The following is a 19473-nucleotide window of genomic DNA, read 5'->3' as shown; positions in this document are numbered from 1 at the left end:
TAAGGGCTGGCCTACTCCTTATACCCAGAGGTCTCTTATTAAGGGTAAAGCCTACTCCTTATACCCAGAGGTCTCTTATTAAGGGTAAAGCCTACTCCTTATACCCAGAGGTCTCTTTTTAAGGGCTGGCCTACTCCTTATACCCAGAGGTCTCTTTTTAAGGGCGGGCCTACTCCTTATACCCAGAGGTCTCTTTTTAAGGGCTGGTCTACTCCTTATACCCAGAGGTCTCTTATTAAGGGTAAAGCCTACTCCTTATACCCAGAGGTCTCTTTATAAAGGGGGGGGGCTACTCCTTATACCCAGAGGTTTCTTTATAAGGGCTGGTCTACTCCTTATACCCAGAGGTCTCTTTATAAAGGGGGGGGGCTACTCCTTATACCCAGAGGTTTCTTTATAAGGGCTGGTCTACTCCTTATACCCAGAGGTCTGTTATTAAGGGCTGGCCTACTCCTTATACCCAGAGGTCTCTTATTAAGGGCAGGCCTACTCCTTATACCCAGAGGTCTCTTTATAAGGGCTGGCCTACTCCTTATACCCAGAGGTCTCTTATTAAGGGCTGGCCTACTCCTTATACCCAGAGGTCTCTTATTAAGGGGGGGGGGGCTACTCCTTATACCCAGAGGTCTCTTATTAAGGGCTGGCCTACTCCTTATACCCAGAGGTCTCTTATTAAGGGCTGGTCTACTCCTTATACCCAGAGGTCTCTTTATAAAGGGGGGGGGCTACTCCTTATACCCAGAGGTCTCTTTATAAGGGCTGGCCTACTCCTTATACCCAGAGGTCTCTTATTAAGGGCTGGCCTGCTCCTTATACCCAGAGGTCTCTTATTAAGGGCGGGCCTACTCCTTATACCCAGAGGTCTCTTATTAAGGGCGGGCCTACTCCTTATACCCAGAGGTCTCTTATTAAGGGTAAAGCCTACTCCTTATACCCAGAGGTCTGTTATTAAGGGTAAAGCCTACTCCTTATACCCAGAGGTCTCTTTTTAAGGGCTGGCCTACTCCTTATACCCAGAGGTCTCTTTATAAGGGCTGGCCTACTCCTTATACCCAGAGGTCTGTTATTAAGGGTAAAGCCTACTCCTTATACCCAGAGGTCTGTTATTAAGGGTAAAGCCTACTCCTTATACCCAGAGGTCTCTTATTAAGGGCTGGCCTACTCCTTATACCCAGAGGTCTGTTATTAAGGGTAAAGCCTACTCCTTATACCCAGAGGTCTGTTATTAAGGGTAAAGCCTACTCCTTATACCCAGAGGTCTCTTATTAAGGGGGGGCCTACTCCTTATACCCAGAGGTCTGTTATTAAGGGTAAAGCCTACTCCTTATACCCAGAGGTCTCTTATTAAGGGGGGGCCTACTCCTTATACCCAGAGGTCTCTTATTAAGGGCTGGCCTACTCCTTATACCCAGAGGTCTCTTATTAAGGGGGGGCCTACTCCTTATATCCAGAGGTCTCTTATTAAGGGCTGGCCTACTCCTTATACCCAGAGGTCTCTTATTAAGGGCTGGTCTACTCCTTATACCCAGAGGTCTGTTATTAAGGGTAAAGCCTACTCCTTATACCCAGAGGTCTCTTATTAAGGGCTGGCCTACTCCTTATACCCAGAGGTCTCTTATTAAGGGGGGGGGGCTACTCCTTATATCCAGAGGTCTCTTATTAAGGGGGGGCCTACTCCTTATACCCAGAGGTCTCTTATTAAGGGCTGGTCTACTCCTTATACCCAGAGGTCTGTTATTAAGGGTAAAGCCTACTCCTTATACCCAGAGGTCTCTTATTAAGGGCTGGTCTACTCCTTATACCCAGAGGTCTGTTATTAAGGGTAAAGCCTACTCCTTATACCTAGAGGTCTCTTTTTAAGGGCTGGCCTACTCCTTATACCCAGAGGTCTCTTATTAAGGGCTGGCCTACTCCTTATACCCAGAGGTCTCTTTATAAGGTCTGGCCTACTCCTTATACCCAGAGGTCTCTTTATAAGGGCTGGTCTACTCCTTATACCCAGAGGTCTCTTTATAAGGGCTGGTCTACTCCTTATACCCAGAGGTCTCTTTATAAGGGCTGGTCTACTCCTTATACCCAGAGGTCTCTTTATAAGGGCTGGTCTACTCCTTATACCCAGAGGTCTCTTTATAAGGGCTGGTCTACTCCTTATACCCAGAGGTCTCTTTATAAGGGCTGGTCTACTCCTTATACCCAGAGGTCTCTTTATAAGGGCTGGTCTACTCCTTATACCCAGAGGTCTCTTTATAAGGGCTGGCCTACTCCTTATACCCAGAGGTCTCTTTATAAGGGCTGGTCTACTCCTTATACCCAGAGGTCTCTTTATAAGGGGGGCCTACTCCTTATACCCAGAGGTCTCTTATTAAGGGCTGGCCTACTCCTTATACCCAGAGGTCTCTTATTAAGGGCTGGCCTACTCCTTATACCCAGAGGTCTCTTATTAAGGGGGGGGGCTACTCCTTATACCCAGAGGTCTGTTATTAAGGGCTGGTCTACTCCTTATACCCAGAGGTCTCTTTTTAAGGGCTGGCCTACTCCTTATATCCAGAGGTCTCTTTTTAAGGGCAGGCCTACTCCTTATACCCAGAGGTCTCTTATTAAGGGCTGGCCTACTCCTTATACCCAGAGGTCTCTTTTTAAGGGCAGGCCTACTCCTTATACCCAGAGGTCTCTTATTAAGGGCAGGCCTACTCCTTATACCCAGAGGTCTCTTATTAAGGGCTGGCCTACTCCTTATACCCAGAGGTCTCTTATTAAGGGTAAAGCCTACTCCTTATACCCAGAGGTCTCTTTATAAGGGCTGGCCTACTCCTTATATCCAGAGGTCTCTTATTAAGGGCTGGCCTACTCCTTATACCCAGAGGTCTCTTTTTAAGGGCTGGCCTACTCCTTATACCCAGAGGTCTCTTTTTAAGGGGGGGGCTACTCCTTATACCCAGAGGTCTCTTTTTAAGGGCTGGCCTACTCCTTATACCCAGAGGTCTCTTTTTAAGGGGGGGGCTACTCCTTATACCCAGAGGTCTCTTTTTAAGGGCTGGCCTACTCCTTATACCCAGAGGTCTCTTATTAAGGGTAAGCCTACTCCTTATACCCAGAGGTCTCTTATTAAGGGTAAGCCTACTCCTTATACCCAGAGGTCTCTTATTAAGGGTAAGCCTACTCCTTATATCCAGAGGTCTGTTATTAAGGGCTGGCCTACTCCTTATACCCAGAGGTCTCTTATTAAGGGTAAAGCCTACTCCTTATACCCAGAGGTCTGTTATTAAGGGCAGGCCTACTCCTTATACCCAGAGGTCTGTTATTAAGGGCTGGCCTACTCCTTATACCCAGAGGTCTCTTTATAAGGGCTGGCCTACTCCTTATACCCAGAGGTCTCTTTATAAGGGCTGGCCTACTCCTTATACCCAGAGGTCTGTTATTAAGGGCTGGCCTACTCCTTATACCCAGAGGTCTCTTTATAAGGGCTGGCCTACTCCTTATACCCAGAGGTCTCTTTATAAGGGCTGGCCTACTCCTTATACCCAGAGGTCTCTTTATAAGGGCTGGCCTACTCCTTATACCCAGAGGTCTCTTATTAAGGGTAAAGCCTACTCCTTATACCCAGAGGTCTCTTATTAAGGGCTGGTCTACTCCTTATACCCAGAGGTCTCTTTATAAGGGCTGGCCTACTCCTTATACCCAGAGGTCTCTTATTAAGGGCTGGCCTACTCCTTATACCCAGAGGTCTCTTATTAAGGGCAGGCCTACTCCTTATACCCAGAGGTCTGTTATTAAGGGCTGGCCTACTCCTTATACACAGAGGTCTCTTTTTAAGGGCTGGCCTACTCCTTATACCCAGAGGTCTGTTATTAAGGGCTGGCCTACTCCTTATACACAGAGGTCTCTTTTTAAGGGCTGGCCTACTCCTTATACCCAGAGGTCTGTTATTAAGGGCAGGCCTACTCCTTATACCCAGAGGTCTGTTATTAAGGGCTGGCCTACTCCTTATACACAGAGGTCTCTTTTTAAGGGCTGGCCTACTCCTTATACCCAGAGGTCTCTTATTAAGGGTAAAGCCTACTCCTTAAACCCAGAGGTCTCTTATTAAGGGTAAAGCCTACTCCTTAAACCCAGAGGTCTCTTATTAAGGGCTGGCCTACTCCTTATACCCAGAGGTCTCTTTTTAAGGGCTGGCCTACTCCTTATACCCAGAGGTCTCTTATTAAGGGTAAAGTCTACTCCTTATACCCAGAGGTCTCTTATTAAGGGTAAGTCTACTCCTTATACCCAGAGGTCTCTTATTAAGGGTAAGTCTACTCCTTATACCCAGAGGTCTCTTTATAAGGGCTGGCCTACTCCTTATACCCAGAGGTCTCTTATTAAGGGTAAGTCTACTCCTTATACCCAGAGGTCTCTTTATAAGGGCTGGCCTACTCCTTATACCCAGAGGTCTCTTATTAAGGGTAAGTCTACTCCTTATACCAGAGGTCTCTTTTTTATGTATATATATGGTTGTAGTTATAACCCTTTACTGAATCTATAACTATAAACACATATCTATGGGTGTAGTTATAACCCTTTACTGAATATATAACTATATACACTTATCTATGGGTGTAGTTATAACCCTTTACTGAATCTATAACTATATACACTTATCTATGGGTGTAGTTATAACCATTTACTGAATCTATAACTATATCCACATATCTATGGGTGTAGTTATAACGCTTTACTGAATCTATAACTATATACACATATCTATGGGTGTAGTTATAACGCTTTACTGAATCTATATCTATATCCACATATCTATGGGTTTTGTGAACTGTAAAGTATTTCCACATCCACCCCTTCAAAGTCCTGTTAAAGCTGTTCTGTTAAAGTCCTGTTAAAGCTGTTCTGTTAAAGTCCTGTTAAAGCCGTTCTGTTAAAGTCCTATTAAAGCTGTTCTGTTAAAGTCCTGCTGTTAAAGCTGTTCTGTTAAAGTCCTGTTAAAGCTGTTCTGTTAAAGTCCTGTTAAAGCCGTTCTGTTAAAGTCCTGTTAAAGCTGTTCTGTTAAAGTCCTGTTAAAGCCGTTCTGTTAAAGTCCTTTTAAAGCCGTTCTGTTAAAGTCCTGTTAAAGCCGTTCTGTTAAAGTCCTGTTCAACCACTGAAGATTTCAACTCTAAGCCAATATCAAAATGTCCGATGTTGTGCTTCTTCATGAGTTTCTGAAAAGTATTATTAAAAACGTATTTATCGCCATCAGTCCGCACTTTCTTGGGCTCCTCCTTCCTCCAAGATAGAGACAAAGGCCAGGGTCACCTCTGCACCACTTTCTTGGGCTCCTCCTTCCTCCAAGATAGAGACAAAGGCCAGGGTCACCTCTGCCCCACTTTCTTGGGTTCCTCCTTCCTCAAAGATAGAGACAAAGGCCAGGGTCAGCTCTGCACCACTTTCTTGGGTTCCTCCTTCCTCCAAGATAGAGACAAAGGCCAGGGTCACCTCTGCCCCACCCTTAAAAAATAAGACCCTTACAAATGCTATTATAGAGAAAATGTCTATAACCGTTAGCATGTAGCGATTACCATCATTTTTATCTGCAAGGGCCTGCATGACACATAGATCCGCCTGAAACTGGGACAAGGGATGAGTAGAAAAAACGATATTTTGAGGAAATTGTTGTCACACAGGTTTATGCAGAGTGTGCGCATCCTGCTCTGCTAGCCAATCATTCACTAGAGCAGCACCTAACCTGCTACCTGTTTCTTCAGCTGTAGCTCTCTGGAACCTCTCCTTCCACCCATAAGACCCTGGGTTAGAGGGGGTATAGTTAAAGACCCTGGGTTAGAGTACACCTTAGCCAAATACATTTGAACTCAGTTTTTTTTTACAATTCCTGACATTTAATCCTAGTAACAAATGCACTGTCTTAGGTCACTTAGGATCACCACTTTATTGTAAGAATGTGAAATGTCAGAATAATAGTAGAGAGAATGATTTATTCAGATATTATTTCTTTCATCACATTCCCAGTGGGTCAGAAGTTTACATACACTCAATTAGTATTTGGTAGCATTGCCTTTACACTGTTTAACTTGGGTCAAACGTTTCAGGTAGCCTTCCACAAGCTTCCCACAATAAGTTGGGTGAATTTTGGCCCATTCCACACGCTTTTTCAGTTCTGCACACAATTTTCTATAGGATTGAGGTCAGGGCTTTGTGATGGCAACTCCAATACCTTGACTTTGTTGTCCTTAAGCCATTTTCCATCAACTTTGGAAGTATGCTTGGGGTCATTGTCCATTTGGAAGACCCATTTGCGACCAAGCTTTAAGTTCCTGACTGAATTCTTGAGATGTTGCTTCAATATATCCACAACATTTCCATTCTCATGATGCAATCTATTTTGTGAAGTGCACCAGTCCCTCCTGCAGCAAAGCACCCCCACAGCATGATGCTGCCACTCCCGTGCTTCATGGTTGGGATGGTGTTCTTCGGCTTGCAAGCTTCCCACTTTTTCATCCAAACATAACGATGGTCGTTATGGCCAAACAGTTCTATTTTTGTTTCATCAGGCCAGAGGACATATCTCCAAAAAGTACGATCTTTGTCCCCATGTGCAATTGCAAACCGTAGTCTGGCTTTTTTATGGAGGTTTTGGAGCAGTAGCTTTTTCCTTGCTGAGAGGCCTTTCAGGTTATGTCGATATAGGACTAATTTTACTGTGGATATAGATACTTTTGTACCGGTTTCCTCCAGAATCTTCACAAGGTCCTTTGCTGTTGTTCTGGGATTGATTTGCACTTTTCGCAACAAAGTACGTTCATCTCTAGGAGGCAGAAAGTGTCTCCTTCCTGAGCGGTATGACGGCTGCATGGTCCCATGGTGTTTATACTTCCGTACTATTGCTTGAACAGATGAACTTGGTATCTTCAGGTGTTTGGAAATTGTTCCCAAGGATGAACCAGACTGGTGGAGGTCTCCATTTTTTTTCTGAGGTCTTGGCTGATTTCTATTGATTTTCCCATGATGTCAAGCAAAGAGGCACTGAGTTTGAAGGTAGGCCTTGAAATACATCCACAGGTACACCTCCAATTGACTCAAATGATGTCATCTAGCATATCAGAAGCTTCTAAAGCCATGACATAATTTTCTGGAATTTTCCAAGCTGTTTAAAGGCACAGTCAACTTAGTGTATGTAAACTTCTGACCCACTGGAATTGTCATACAGTGAATTATAAGTGAAATAATCTGTCAGTAAACAATTGTTGGAAAAATTAAGTGTTTCATGCACAAAGTAAATGTCCTAACTGACTTGCCAAAACTATAGTTTGGTAACAAGAAATTTGTGGAGTGGTTGAAAAACAAGTTTTAATGACTCCAACCTAAGTGTATGTAAACTTCAGATTCCAACTGTACATTCTGTTACCATGGAAAAAACAAAAATACAATGGCTACATCAAGAGAGATACATTCTGTTACCATGGAAATAAACAGGAAGTAAATACATGATATATTCCAGTCATTCATCATAAGCTCTTATCCAGCACAACTCACAGTAGTTAGTGATACATTTTAGTACTTGTCCCCTGTGGGAGTCAAACCCACAACCCTGATGTTGCTAACCCCTTGCTCTACCAACTGAGCCACAGGGGAATAGAGACAGTGATGAGGAATACTAATTATCAGTAGAAAGATGTCTTACCTGCACCACACACACACCAATGACAGTGTGGTTGAGCAGGGCACTACACTGCTCCAGGGCCTGTGGTCGACCCTGTGCTCCAAGTATAAGTGGGATGTATGAGAGATAAATATGTTGGCATCTCATCCCCTTCAGACCACTAATGAAACTCAGACACAACTTCCCAGTAAAGGGTTTAACATACAGATGTAGCATAGCATCCCCTTCAGACCACTTAGTGTTCCATTACATCAGTGTTCCATTACATCAGTGTTCCATTACATCAGTGTTCCATTACATCAGTAAATGACTGGTAAAGTCCAAGGTAACACACCCAAGTGCTCCTGAGTGGTGCAGCGGTCTAAGGCACAGCATCTCAGAGTTAGAGGTGTCACTACAGACCCTGGTTCGTTCCCAGGCTGTATCTCAACAGAAACAATAACGATCGGGAAAGGCAACACAATTGGCCCAGCATCGTCTGGGTTCGGGGAGGGTTTGGCCCAGCATCATCTGGGTTAGGGGAGGGTTTGGCCCAGCATCATCTGGGTTAGAGGAGGGTTGGGCCGGGGAAGGAAGTCATTGCAAAATAAGAATTTGTTCTTAACTGACTTGTCTAGTTAAATAAAGGTTAAATAAACACAAAAGAATAGATTGAATCATCATGTTGTGTTTGACACAGGGACACTGAAGAGGAGTCATACCCTGGATAGAGAGGTTAACACACTAGAGAGATATTCATACCAAACACCCTGGATAGAGAGGTTAACACACTAGAGAGATATTCATACCAAACACCCTGGATAGAGAGGTTAACACACTAGAGAGATATTCATACCAAACACCCAGGATAGAGAGGTTAACACACTAGAGAGATATTCATACCAAACACCCTGGATAGAGAGGTTTACACACTAGAGAGATATTCATACCAAACACCCTGAATAGAGAGGTTAACACACTAGAGAGATATTCATACCAAACACCCTGGATAGAGAGGTTTACACACTAGAGAGATATTCTACATTGTTGCTCCAGTGTGTCATACTGAACATGACCCTGATTAGAGTGAAACATCATGTTGTGTTTGACACAGAGACACTGAGTCGCCATCATACCAAATATGAATCCCTGGATAGATGGGCTCAGTGAATGTGGAGGTGAATGTGATCAGGTGGGTCAGTATGTCAGAGGAGGCTCTATAGAAGGACAGAGTGCCGGCTGGCCAGTCCAGATACACTCCTACTCTGTGGGGGCTGGAGGAGGGGACGTCTATGGTAGTGGGATTATTATTGTGCCAGGCAATGTAACTGTTGTCAGAGCAGTTCAGACTCCAGGACTTGTCATTCCATCCAAGATAACAGTCCTTAACCCCTCCTCTCCTGCTGATTCCTTTATATGTCACTCCTATATCAGCCCTTCTCCCACTCCACTCTACCTCCCAGTAACAGCGCCCAGTCAGACCCTCTCTACACAGCACCTGTTCACAGTCCTCAAATCTCTCTGGGTGATCAGGATACGGCTGCTCCTCTCTCCTACATGTCACCTTTCTGTTCCCCTCAGACAGAGAGAGGAGTCTGTTTACTGTGTTTAGGTCCAGTGTGAGATCACAGACATCTGATGGATGAAACCAGACACAATATTAGAAATCATCATCATTTCACATTAGAATGTTAACTCACTTTTCACTAATTCATTTAATGTAGATGTTTCTAGGTATCAAAAGGAGAAGTTAAGGTAACTTGAGACTTGTTGAATGATTATATGTTATACTGTATGGTAATATAAAACACACTTATTCCCATTAATTACACACACACACACACACACACACACACACACACACACACACACACACACACACACACACACACACACACACAGTCAAAGCAACTCTTTGGTGTCCCTGATTTCTGCTTCTGTAGAACTACAGCTGATATTTAATATGACCAAGTAAGTAATGATGGTGGTCTTTGACTTTGACTTAACTTGAATTAAGACTTATTCTTAGTAACATTCAGTCAACACTCACATTTTCTAAGCCCAGGTTTCATTGTGTACTCTCCACCATGTTCCACACTGTAGCGGTAAGCAAAAGAACAGACAGTCATTGAGTGATACACCTGAACTCACACACACACACACACACACACACACACACACACACACACACACACACACACACACACACACACAGTCATCATATAACTTTATCCAAGTGGTGGTCAGAATGTTTGTCTTAACTAGCCTGATAAGTCAAACATGTCTGATATGAACATTGACATAAACCCTCTACATACTTGAGTTTCTCCAGTCTGCAGTGTGGATCCTCCAGTCCAGCAGAGAGCAGTCTGACTCCTGAGTCTCCTGGGTGATTGTAGCTCAGGTCCAGCTCTCTCAGGTGTGAGGGGTTTGACCTCAGAGCTGAGACCAGAGAAGCACAGCCTTCCTCTGTGACTAGACAGCGTGACAGCCTGCAAAGAGTCAAATCATATTAAAATCACACTGATATTCTTTGGTGGTGAAAATTGTGGCAGTATAAATTTTTTTGAAAATGGAGAGGCAGTACATTTGTTTCTAAATGTGCAGGTACATCAGTGTCCTGAAACCTGCCATATCTATTCATAAATGAATGTATCATTATTAGAAATAACAAATTATCAAAGTATTGCCTGCAGATAGAAAAATGTTTAGTACAAATATTATAGTAGACTGACCAGACCAGTTTAAAAGCAGTATCAGTCAAAAGACAGACAGTGAGGAATCAGATTTAGATTGTATTGAGTATTCAGTCCACACCATATTGTAAGTAACTTTCTATCTAAGTGAGTAGATGTTTCTAAACAATAATACATGAATCCTGAATGTCTTTTGATTCAGAAAGATAATATAATATTGAGTGAGAGAGTTACAGAGACTACAACAAAACATGCTAACCACTCACCATTACCAATAACAGAGGCTACAACAAAACATGCTAACCTCTCACCATTACCAATAACAGAGGCTACAACAAAACATGCTAACCTCTCACCATTACCAATAACAGAGGCTACAACAAAACATGCTAACCTCTCACCATTACCAATAACAGAGGCTACAACAAAACATGCTAACCTCTCACCATTACCAATAACAGAGGCTACAACAAAACATGCTAACCTCTCACCATTACCAATAACAGAGACTACAACAAAACATACTAACCTCTCACCATTACCAATAACAGAGACTACAACAAAACATGCTAACCTCTCACTATTACCAATAACAGAGAATACAACAAAACATGTTAACCTCTCACCATTACCAATAACAGAGACTACAACAAAACATGCTAACCTCTCACCATTACCAATAACAGAGGCTACAACAAAACATGCTAACCTCTCACTATTACCAATAACAGAGAATACAACAAAACATGTTAACCTCTCACCATTACCAATAACAGAGGCTACAACAAAACATGCTAACCTCTCACCATTACCAATAACAGAGAATACAACAAAACATGCTAACCTCTCACCATTACCAAAAACAGAGGCTACAACAAAACATGCTAACCTCTCACCATTACCAATAACAGAGGCTACAAAAAAACATGCTAACCTCTCACCATTACCAATAACATAGGCTACAACAAAACATGCTAACCTCTCACCATTACCAATAACAGAGGCTACAACAAAACATGCTAACCTCTCACCATTACCAATAACAGAGGCTACAACAAAACATGCTAACCTCTCACCATTACCAATAACAGAGACAACAACAAAACATGCTAACCTCTCACCATTACCAATAACAGAGACTACAACAAAACATACTAACCTCTCACCATTACCAATAACAGAGACTACAACAAAACATGCTAACCTCTCACCATTACCAATAACAGAGACAACAACAAAACATGCTAACCTCTCACCATTACCAATAACAGAGACTACAACAAAACATGCTAACCTCTCACCATTACCAATAACAGAGACTACAACAAAACATGCTAACCTCTCACCATTACCAATAACAGAGACAACAACAAAACATGCTAACCTCTCACCATTACCAATAACAGAGGATACAACAAAACATGCTAACCTCTCACCATTACCAATAACAGAGGCTACAACAAAACATGCTAACCTCTCACCATTACCAATAAGAGACTACAACAAAACATGCTAACCTCTCACCATTACCCTCAAATAAAAGGTGACATTCTGTACTGTCATCTAATATGAAACATTCTATCTCAAATCCAAAATGCTGGAGTACAGCACCACATTTAAAACTGTAAGCTTCACTGTCCAAACACATATGGTGTGGACTATGTGTGTCTGGTAAACACATGTGGATCTGGTGAACAGTTATCACTTGTTGACCAACTACAGGAATACTGACCTCAGAGTCTCCAGTTTACAGTGGGGATTCTCCAGTCCAGCAGAGAGCAGCTTCACTCCTGAATCCTTCAGGTCATTGTTACTCAGATCCAGCTCTCTCAGGTGTGAGGGGTTTGACTCCAGAGCTGAGACCAGAGAAGCACAGCCTTTCTCTGTGACTCCACAGCCTGACAGCCTGACAAAGAGATCATCATGACTTCACAAACACACTGTTAATTTAACACCAGTAGTGTAGAAGGACAATGGCAGATGCATTTGGTTTATTCTCTCAAACAACATATAGATTCATCTTCTTTCTCCTAGAATTGTATGGTCATAATGTTATACTAATGTGAAAATCAATGAATTTATTCAATATGTTATTCAATATAATATGATTTACATATAATAATACATATTTTTCTCTGAACTGAATATTTCTTCCTGATGATTAGTTCTTAAATGTCATTTTATTTACTCACAGAACAGCTCTGGAGGCTTTGACCACTGGCAGCAGCCTCAGAAGACCTTCCTCTGATCTGGAGTATTTCTTCAGGTCAAACACATCCAGCTCCTTTTCTGAAGTCAGCAACACAAAGACCAGAGCTGACCACTGTGCAGGTGACAGGTTGGGTTCTGAGAGACTTCCTGATCTCAGGTAGCTTTGGATCTCCTCCACTAGAGAATGGTCATTCAGTTCATTCAGACAGTGGAACAGATTGATGCTCCTCTCTGGAGAGGGATTCTCCCTGATCTTCTTCTTGATGTAGTTGACTGTTTCTTCATGGCTCTGTGAGCTGCTTCTTGACTTTGTCACTAGACCTTGTAAGTGCTTCTGATTGGACTCCAGTGAGAGGCCCAGAAGGAAGCGGAGGAAAAGGTCCAGGTTTCCTGTCTCACTTTGTAAGGCTTTATCCACAGCACTCTTGTAGAAAGTAACTTCAGGCTCGTCGTTTGTTTGCAGTTCATCCATTAGATTCTCATTGTTGTTGATGAATGAGAGGAACACATATACAGCAGCCAGAAACTCCTGAATGCTCAGATGAACAAAGCAGTACACCTTGTCCTGGTACAGCCCACGTTCCTCTTTAAAGAGCTGTGTGCACAATCCTGAGTACACTGAGGCTTCATTGACACCAATGCCAGCCTCTTTCAGGTCTTCTTCATAGAAAATCAGATTTCCCTTCACAAGCTGTTGAAAAGCCAGTTTTCCCAGTGACAGAATGCTCTCTTTATCCCAGTGTGGACCTGTCCCTTCTTTCCCAAGATACTTTTCATTCTTCTGTTTGGTATGAAACTCCACAAGGTGTGTGTACATCTCAGTCAGAGTCTTGGGCATCTCTTCTCTCTTATGTTTCAGCATGTGTTCAAGGACTGTTGCAGAAATCCAACAGAAGACTGGAATGTGGCACATGATGTGGAGGCTCCTTGATGTCTTTATGTGTGAGATGATTCTGCTGGCCAGGTCCTCATCACTGAATCTCTTCCTGAAGTACTTCTCCTTCTGTGGGTCATTGAACCCTCGTACCTCTGTCACCTGGTCAACACACACTGAAGGGATCTTATTGGCTGCTGCAGGTCGGGTAGTTATCCAGAGGAGAGCAGAGGGGAGCAGATTTCCCTTGATGAGATTTGTCAGCAGAACATCCACTGAGGTTGACTCTGTGACGTCCCAACAGATCTTGTTCTTCTGGAAGTCTAGGGGCAGTCGGCACTCATCCAGACCATCAAAGATGAACAGAACTTTGTACTTGTCGAAGTTGGAGATTCCTGATTGTTTAGTTTCCATTGAGAAGTGATTAAGAAGTTCAATGAAAGTGTGTTTGTCCCCTTTCATCAAATTCAGCTCCCGAAAAGGGAATGAAAATACAAATTGGACATCCTGGTTTGCTTTTCCTTCAGCCCAATCCAGAATGAACTTCTGCACAGAGACTGTTTTTCCAATGCCAGCGACTCCCTTTGTCAGCACAGTTCTGATAGGTTTGTCTTGTCCAGTTAAGGGTTTGAAGATGTCGTTACATTTGATTGCAGTCTCTGGTCTTGCTTGTTTCCTGGTTGTTGTCTCAATCTGTCTCAGCTCATGTTCATTATTGACCTCTCCTGTTCCACCCTCTGTGATGTAGAGCTCTGTGTAGATCTTATTGAGAAGTGTTGGGTTTCCTTGTTTAGCGATCCCCTCAAATACACATTGAAACTTCTTCTTTAGATTAGATTTGAGTTCACGTTGGCAAATCACAGCAGGATCATCTGAATCTAGAAATAACACAGAGGATATTAATATTACGTCTGTTTTAATGTCTACAGTATTGAAGGACTGTTATAAAGTTTTACATTATAATAATTTATTCTCTTAACTGACTGTATAAATGTGTAAATGTTTTCATAATGCATTACAGACTGGTGTGACTGATTATATTATTATTGGTATTATTGATGGTATTATTAATGTTCTCTCTCTAAATGAATCACCACAACACATCCCTGCTGCTACTTGATGAGGTCACTAGGTGTTGTGTTAAGGCTGCTACAATATCATTGAGTTACACAGCTACTTTAACTGTACTTTAGCTGCAGCTTTTAAATGTTATAAAACATCATTCAACATGAGGCAGACAGATCTTACATTTCTCCAGTGTGTCAGCAAGCTCCTTCTGGTTCATTTTCCTCAGGATGTGCAGTGTGATCTTCAGAGCCCCCTCTCTGGCACTGCTCTCCTGCTTCTCATCTTCAGCATCCACCACTTCCTTATCCTGCTTCTGACTCTCAAAGCCTTCTGGGAATTCTGGACTAAGATTCCTCTTGAACATCTTCAGCTCGTTCTTCACAAATGTCATAATTTTATCTTCAAGCATCTGGAATAAATTAAGTAAATAAGTTAAGCAAGAGAATAAATGGTTTCTCATTAACACATTAATGAATGATTGACAGATCAACTTTACTTGAGGTAAACAAAAACAAATGTACATAACAGGACCACATACACTGAATATGGAGGCCAGGTCTGTTTGATGACTCTGGGAAGACTGACCACTGAGAATCTCTGACTCTGATCTCTCCTGTTGGTTTCTGTGGACAAAACATGAGGTTACATCTCCTCATCCAGGGAGTACACATACACACACACACACACACACACACACACACACAAACTCACACACACACAGGTAGTGAATGTTGTGTTTGTTTAATATTGTTTAGGACTATGAAAATAGACAAAATGATTAGACTATTGATTATGAAAACAACAACAATAAATGGGAAAATGGGAGGAGAAATGACTAGAGACAGTGTTGTTTAACTCACTGACCAGGACCCATGAGTTCTTCTTACCTTTGTTCAGTAGAAAAGTCTCCCTCTCTAAACACTATAGGAGGATTCATAGACTGCTGACTCTTCATGGACACACAGCTGGGAACAGGGGAGGCTGGTCTCTCCTGCTTGATTGGTCTTCAACACAACAGAGACAAACATTACATCTCTCATCTACTCTGAGCTCAGATGGGGAAACATAAGAGTTTCATTCCATAACGCTATATATACATTTTCAGAAAAGTTCGTAAATTAGCTTTTATTGTTTAAAGAAGTTAATGTTAAGTTATGTTTTTTTTGTTAAATGAGGAGTTGGCATGTGGGTACCTGCTTCTATAAACCAATGAGAAGATGCAGCGTGATCTGCGTCTCAAAGAGAACTGACTTCTAGATGGCGAGAGCAGTGTGTCATTTTTAATAACGAGATTAATTTATCGACGCGAGCGTTGTAGTCAGTCTGTCAGCCCCGCTAAAAGGCTGGTGTCGTTACTCTGCCTTCTCCGGGGGGCATGTTGACGTAAATTTACTAACCGGGAGGGTTGAATGATGTAATTAATTGGAGGTCTGGAAGACGCAACTCTCGAGGTAGTTTACTCACAATATCAGATATTAACATGATTTTTATAATGAATGTATACTGAGGTTGAGGTTCTGACTAGTGATTATTTACCCGGGGTTCAATACCTGCTATTGAGGCGTCCTGAAAATAATATTCAAAAGTTCGGTCCTTGGACACAGAGGTTTAAACACTAAAGTTACCGTCCATCTAGTGAAGAGAGGAGAACCGGACAGAGGTAGCCAGCATCCGTCAACGAGAGAGGGAGAAGCCTCACCGGGATTTAACAGGTGGAAGAAACAACCGGGGAGCTCCATCGGTCCACAAGAAATGCAGACAGCCGGTGATGATGTAGTGGTAGCTATGGTAACTAGGATGCTGCTGGTAGAGTAGCTAGCTAGTTTACCGAGCTGTACCGACTAGCTAGGATAACTAGGATGCTGCTGGTAGAGTAACTAGCTAGATTACCGAGCTGTACCGACTAGCTATGGTAACTAGGATGCTGCTGGTAGAGTAGCTAGCTAGATTACCGAGCTGTACCGACTAGCTAGCAGGTCGTTTCTGTCCCTCATCTCTATAATGATGAATCCGGTGACCCACAAAATGAAACAAGGATAGAGATTGAAAAGGATCTGGCTACACTCATACTGTCCCTGACCGTAAAGAAAAATGCAAATTGAACAATAAACTTCGGTGTCTCAACATTGTAACAAACTCCGTCGTTATTCCCCAAGATCACCTCAGTCCACTGCGCGTAACCGGCTTGGCGCCACACCGAACGTGGACAGTTCCAGAACGCGGACATGATCAGTGCAACACAATCAACTAAACCCAGTCTTTACAGTGGGTTACATTAGTAATATTCTTTTTTATTATTATGTAAAACAAACATTTTAAGGTTTTTTATAACAATATGTTGAGATCTGGGACCATATCGCCAAAGTGTCTCAGAGTAGAAAATTGGTCGTATAAGTGCTGATGTAACGGATGTGAAACGGCTAGCTTAGTTAGTGGTGCGCGCTAAATGGCTTTTAAATCGGTGAAGTCACTTGCTCTGAGACCTTGAAGTAGTGGTTCCCCTTGCTCTGCAAGGGCCGCGGCTTTTGTGGAGCGATGGGTAACGATGCTTGGAGGGTGACTGTTGTTGATGTGTGCAGAGGGTCCCTGGTTAGTGCCCGGGTATGGGCGAGGGGACGGTCTAAAGTTATACTGTTACACTAAGAATAAAGACATTTTACACTTATGGGTATAAGTGGGTGGGTAACTATGCATGAAGTCTCTAGTCCCACCTAGTCGGCAAATATTTAGGACACCTAGTGAGCTGTCCTAAGTAGTTAAGAGTTAACAGCAGGTGTCCTAAGTAGTTAAGAGTTAACAGCAGGTGTCCTAAGTAGTTAAGAGTTAACAGCAGGTGTCTTGATAATACTATAGAATAATACAGTGAGTCAGTGGTTCCTGCTCCACATGTAATTGCTTTGAGTAGTTAAAATAATGTTTTGATATTTGATATGATCAATCCATTAATAATATAGACCAACATGCAACAGTATGTCTTGTGCTTTTGGCAATGATTTATGTATAATAACTGTAATAAGTCATACCATTTATGTCTGCAAAGCAATTTGACTTAATTTTGGCTGATTAACTCACGTTTTCACCCAGCGGAGTTGGTGCTGTGGCCAAAAGGTGGCTGGTTCAAATCCCGGGCCGGGAAAAAAACACCAGAAGTGATCTGATGACTGGAAGGCTGCTTCATTCACATCCTCTAAACATTAACCTTCCATTGATCAGATCTCTAGAGGTTCTTCTTCACTGAACCAAAAATATATATATAATGTTTTAGTGGTTCCATATATTAAGGAAGTGATAGAAGCCTTTTTGGTTCTAGAAGGAACCTTCTGTTCTAAGAGTGTATAATAATAAACACAATGTTCTTTTGATTATTTAATTATCTACATCATGTTATTTCCAGTTCTCCCTTTAGAGCTCAACATCATGTTGTTAAATAATAATCCTAAATTGTGCATGGATATAAATTTGGCAATTTAAGGAATCTAGGGTGTAATATGTGTTAGATGAAAATGAACATTGTATGCAACGTTGTAGGCAACATTATTGGCAAGGGACTTGATGCCTACTATGCCAAAGTATTGTCTAAAAGATGCATTCTATTATATTAGGCAATCATTCAGAATAGGCAAAGTGGTCGTGTCATGTGAAAATTCTATCAAATGTCTAACATTGCAACGAGTACAGTCAGGGTGCCGCGAACCCCTGCAGTACCTCCACAGACCCCGGATTGAGAACCCCTGCAGTACCTCCACAGACCCCGGATTGAGAACCCCTGCAGTACCTCCACAGACCCCGGATTGAGAACCCCTGCAGTGCTTTCATCTTAATTAAGATAGCTACGTGAGTATATATATATGTATATATATATATATATAAATACCCATCTAAAATCTATTAGTTAAAAATCTGAGAACAGTAATATTGAAGGTACCCATAAGCAACCATTTCTGATTAAAAAACAAATGTGAACATTTTGGAAATAAACCATAATAATGATATCAAAAAAATTGTCATCTCACCTCTTAGCTTTGGTGCCATGTTCCCCAGAGTGACTCATTTTAGAGGCAGGGCCCCCCTTCTTTCTCGCTCCAAAGAGACTCATTTTAGAGGCAGGGACCCCCTCCTCTCTCTCCCCAGAGAGACTCATTTTAGAGGCAGGGACCCTCTCCTCTCTCTCCCCAGAGAGACTCATTTTAGAGGCAGGGTCCCCCTCCTCTCTCTCCCCAGAGAGACTCATTTTAGAGCACTGACCCCTAAACAGAGATCCAACATGTTGGTTGTGGTTAACACAGTAATTATTTAATGTCAATTGTTATCATTTATTAATTATCTCTTATAAAACATTTACTAACAGACACAGAAACAATCACATGATAACGTAGTTGTGACATTTCATCTCCATGGTAACTGTCTGTAATAATAATAAGTCACTGTTTGTTAAGGTAGTTCTAGACAGTACAGCAACAATAATAATAATAATAATAATAATAAGTCACTGTTTGTTAAGGTAGTTATAGACAGTACAGCAACAATAATAATAATAATAATAATAATAATAATAATAAGTCACTGTTTGTTAAGGTAGTTATAGACAGTACAGCAACACAAGGCCATGTCTCACACTTATTTTTATTCATTAAAAGTGGCTTTGTATTGTCTTTTAATCTGTTATTTTCTAAAGGTATCTAAGAATGTAGACAGAAGGGATAAAACTGACAGGGGAAATCATTGATCCATTCAGAAAGTTTATTTGCAACAAGTAAGAGATTTTATATTATGTAAAGTAGACTAGGTTATAATGTATAGTAGTGGTTTGTTAGTGATATGTAGATGTTATATTATGTAAAGTAGACTAGGTTATAATGTATAGTAGTGGTTTGTTAGTGATATGTTATATTATGTAAAGTAGACTAGGTTATAATGTATAGTAGTGGGTTGTTAGTGATATGTTATATTATGTAAAGTAGACTAGGTTATAATGTATAGTAGTGGGTTGTTAGTGA

General features: G+C 41.8%; 1 protein-coding gene across 5 annotated transcripts in view; it reads right to left on the bottom strand.

Annotated features, from left to right (window-relative positions):
• LOC135569860 (NACHT, LRR and PYD domains-containing protein 3-like) overlaps positions 1-19473 on the bottom strand; it is a 107647-nt gene that overhangs the window by 60284 nt on the left and 27890 nt on the right. For 3 of the 5 annotated variants that reach the window (XM_065016066.1, XM_065016065.1, XM_065016064.1), the window contains 6 exons: positions 18490-18723; positions 15364-15480; positions 14657-15099; positions 12516-14286; positions 12056-12229; positions 9946-10119 (listed from right to left, as the gene is read on the bottom strand). In XM_065016066.1, coding sequence (XP_064872138.1) covers positions 9946-10119; positions 12056-12229; positions 12516-14286; positions 14657-15099; positions 15364-15480; positions 18490-18707 — 2897 coding nt within the window. In that variant the 5' untranslated portion in view covers positions 18708-18723. The remainder of the gene's footprint in view (positions 1-9945; positions 10120-12055; positions 12230-12515; positions 14287-14656; positions 15100-15363; positions 15481-18489; positions 18724-19473) is intronic. The other 2 variants (XM_065016067.1, XM_065016068.1) reach the window with 2 other exon arrangements.

Source organism: Oncorhynchus nerka, unplaced genomic scaffold, assembly GCF_034236695.1.
Source record: "Oncorhynchus nerka isolate Pitt River unplaced genomic scaffold, Oner_Uvic_2.0 unplaced_scaffold_1158, whole genome shotgun sequence".
Classification (NCBI taxonomy): Eukaryota; Metazoa; Chordata; class Actinopteri; order Salmoniformes; family Salmonidae; genus Oncorhynchus; species Oncorhynchus nerka.
The sequence above is the reverse complement of the archived record's forward strand: the minus strand, read 5'-3'. Positions and strand labels throughout refer to the sequence as shown.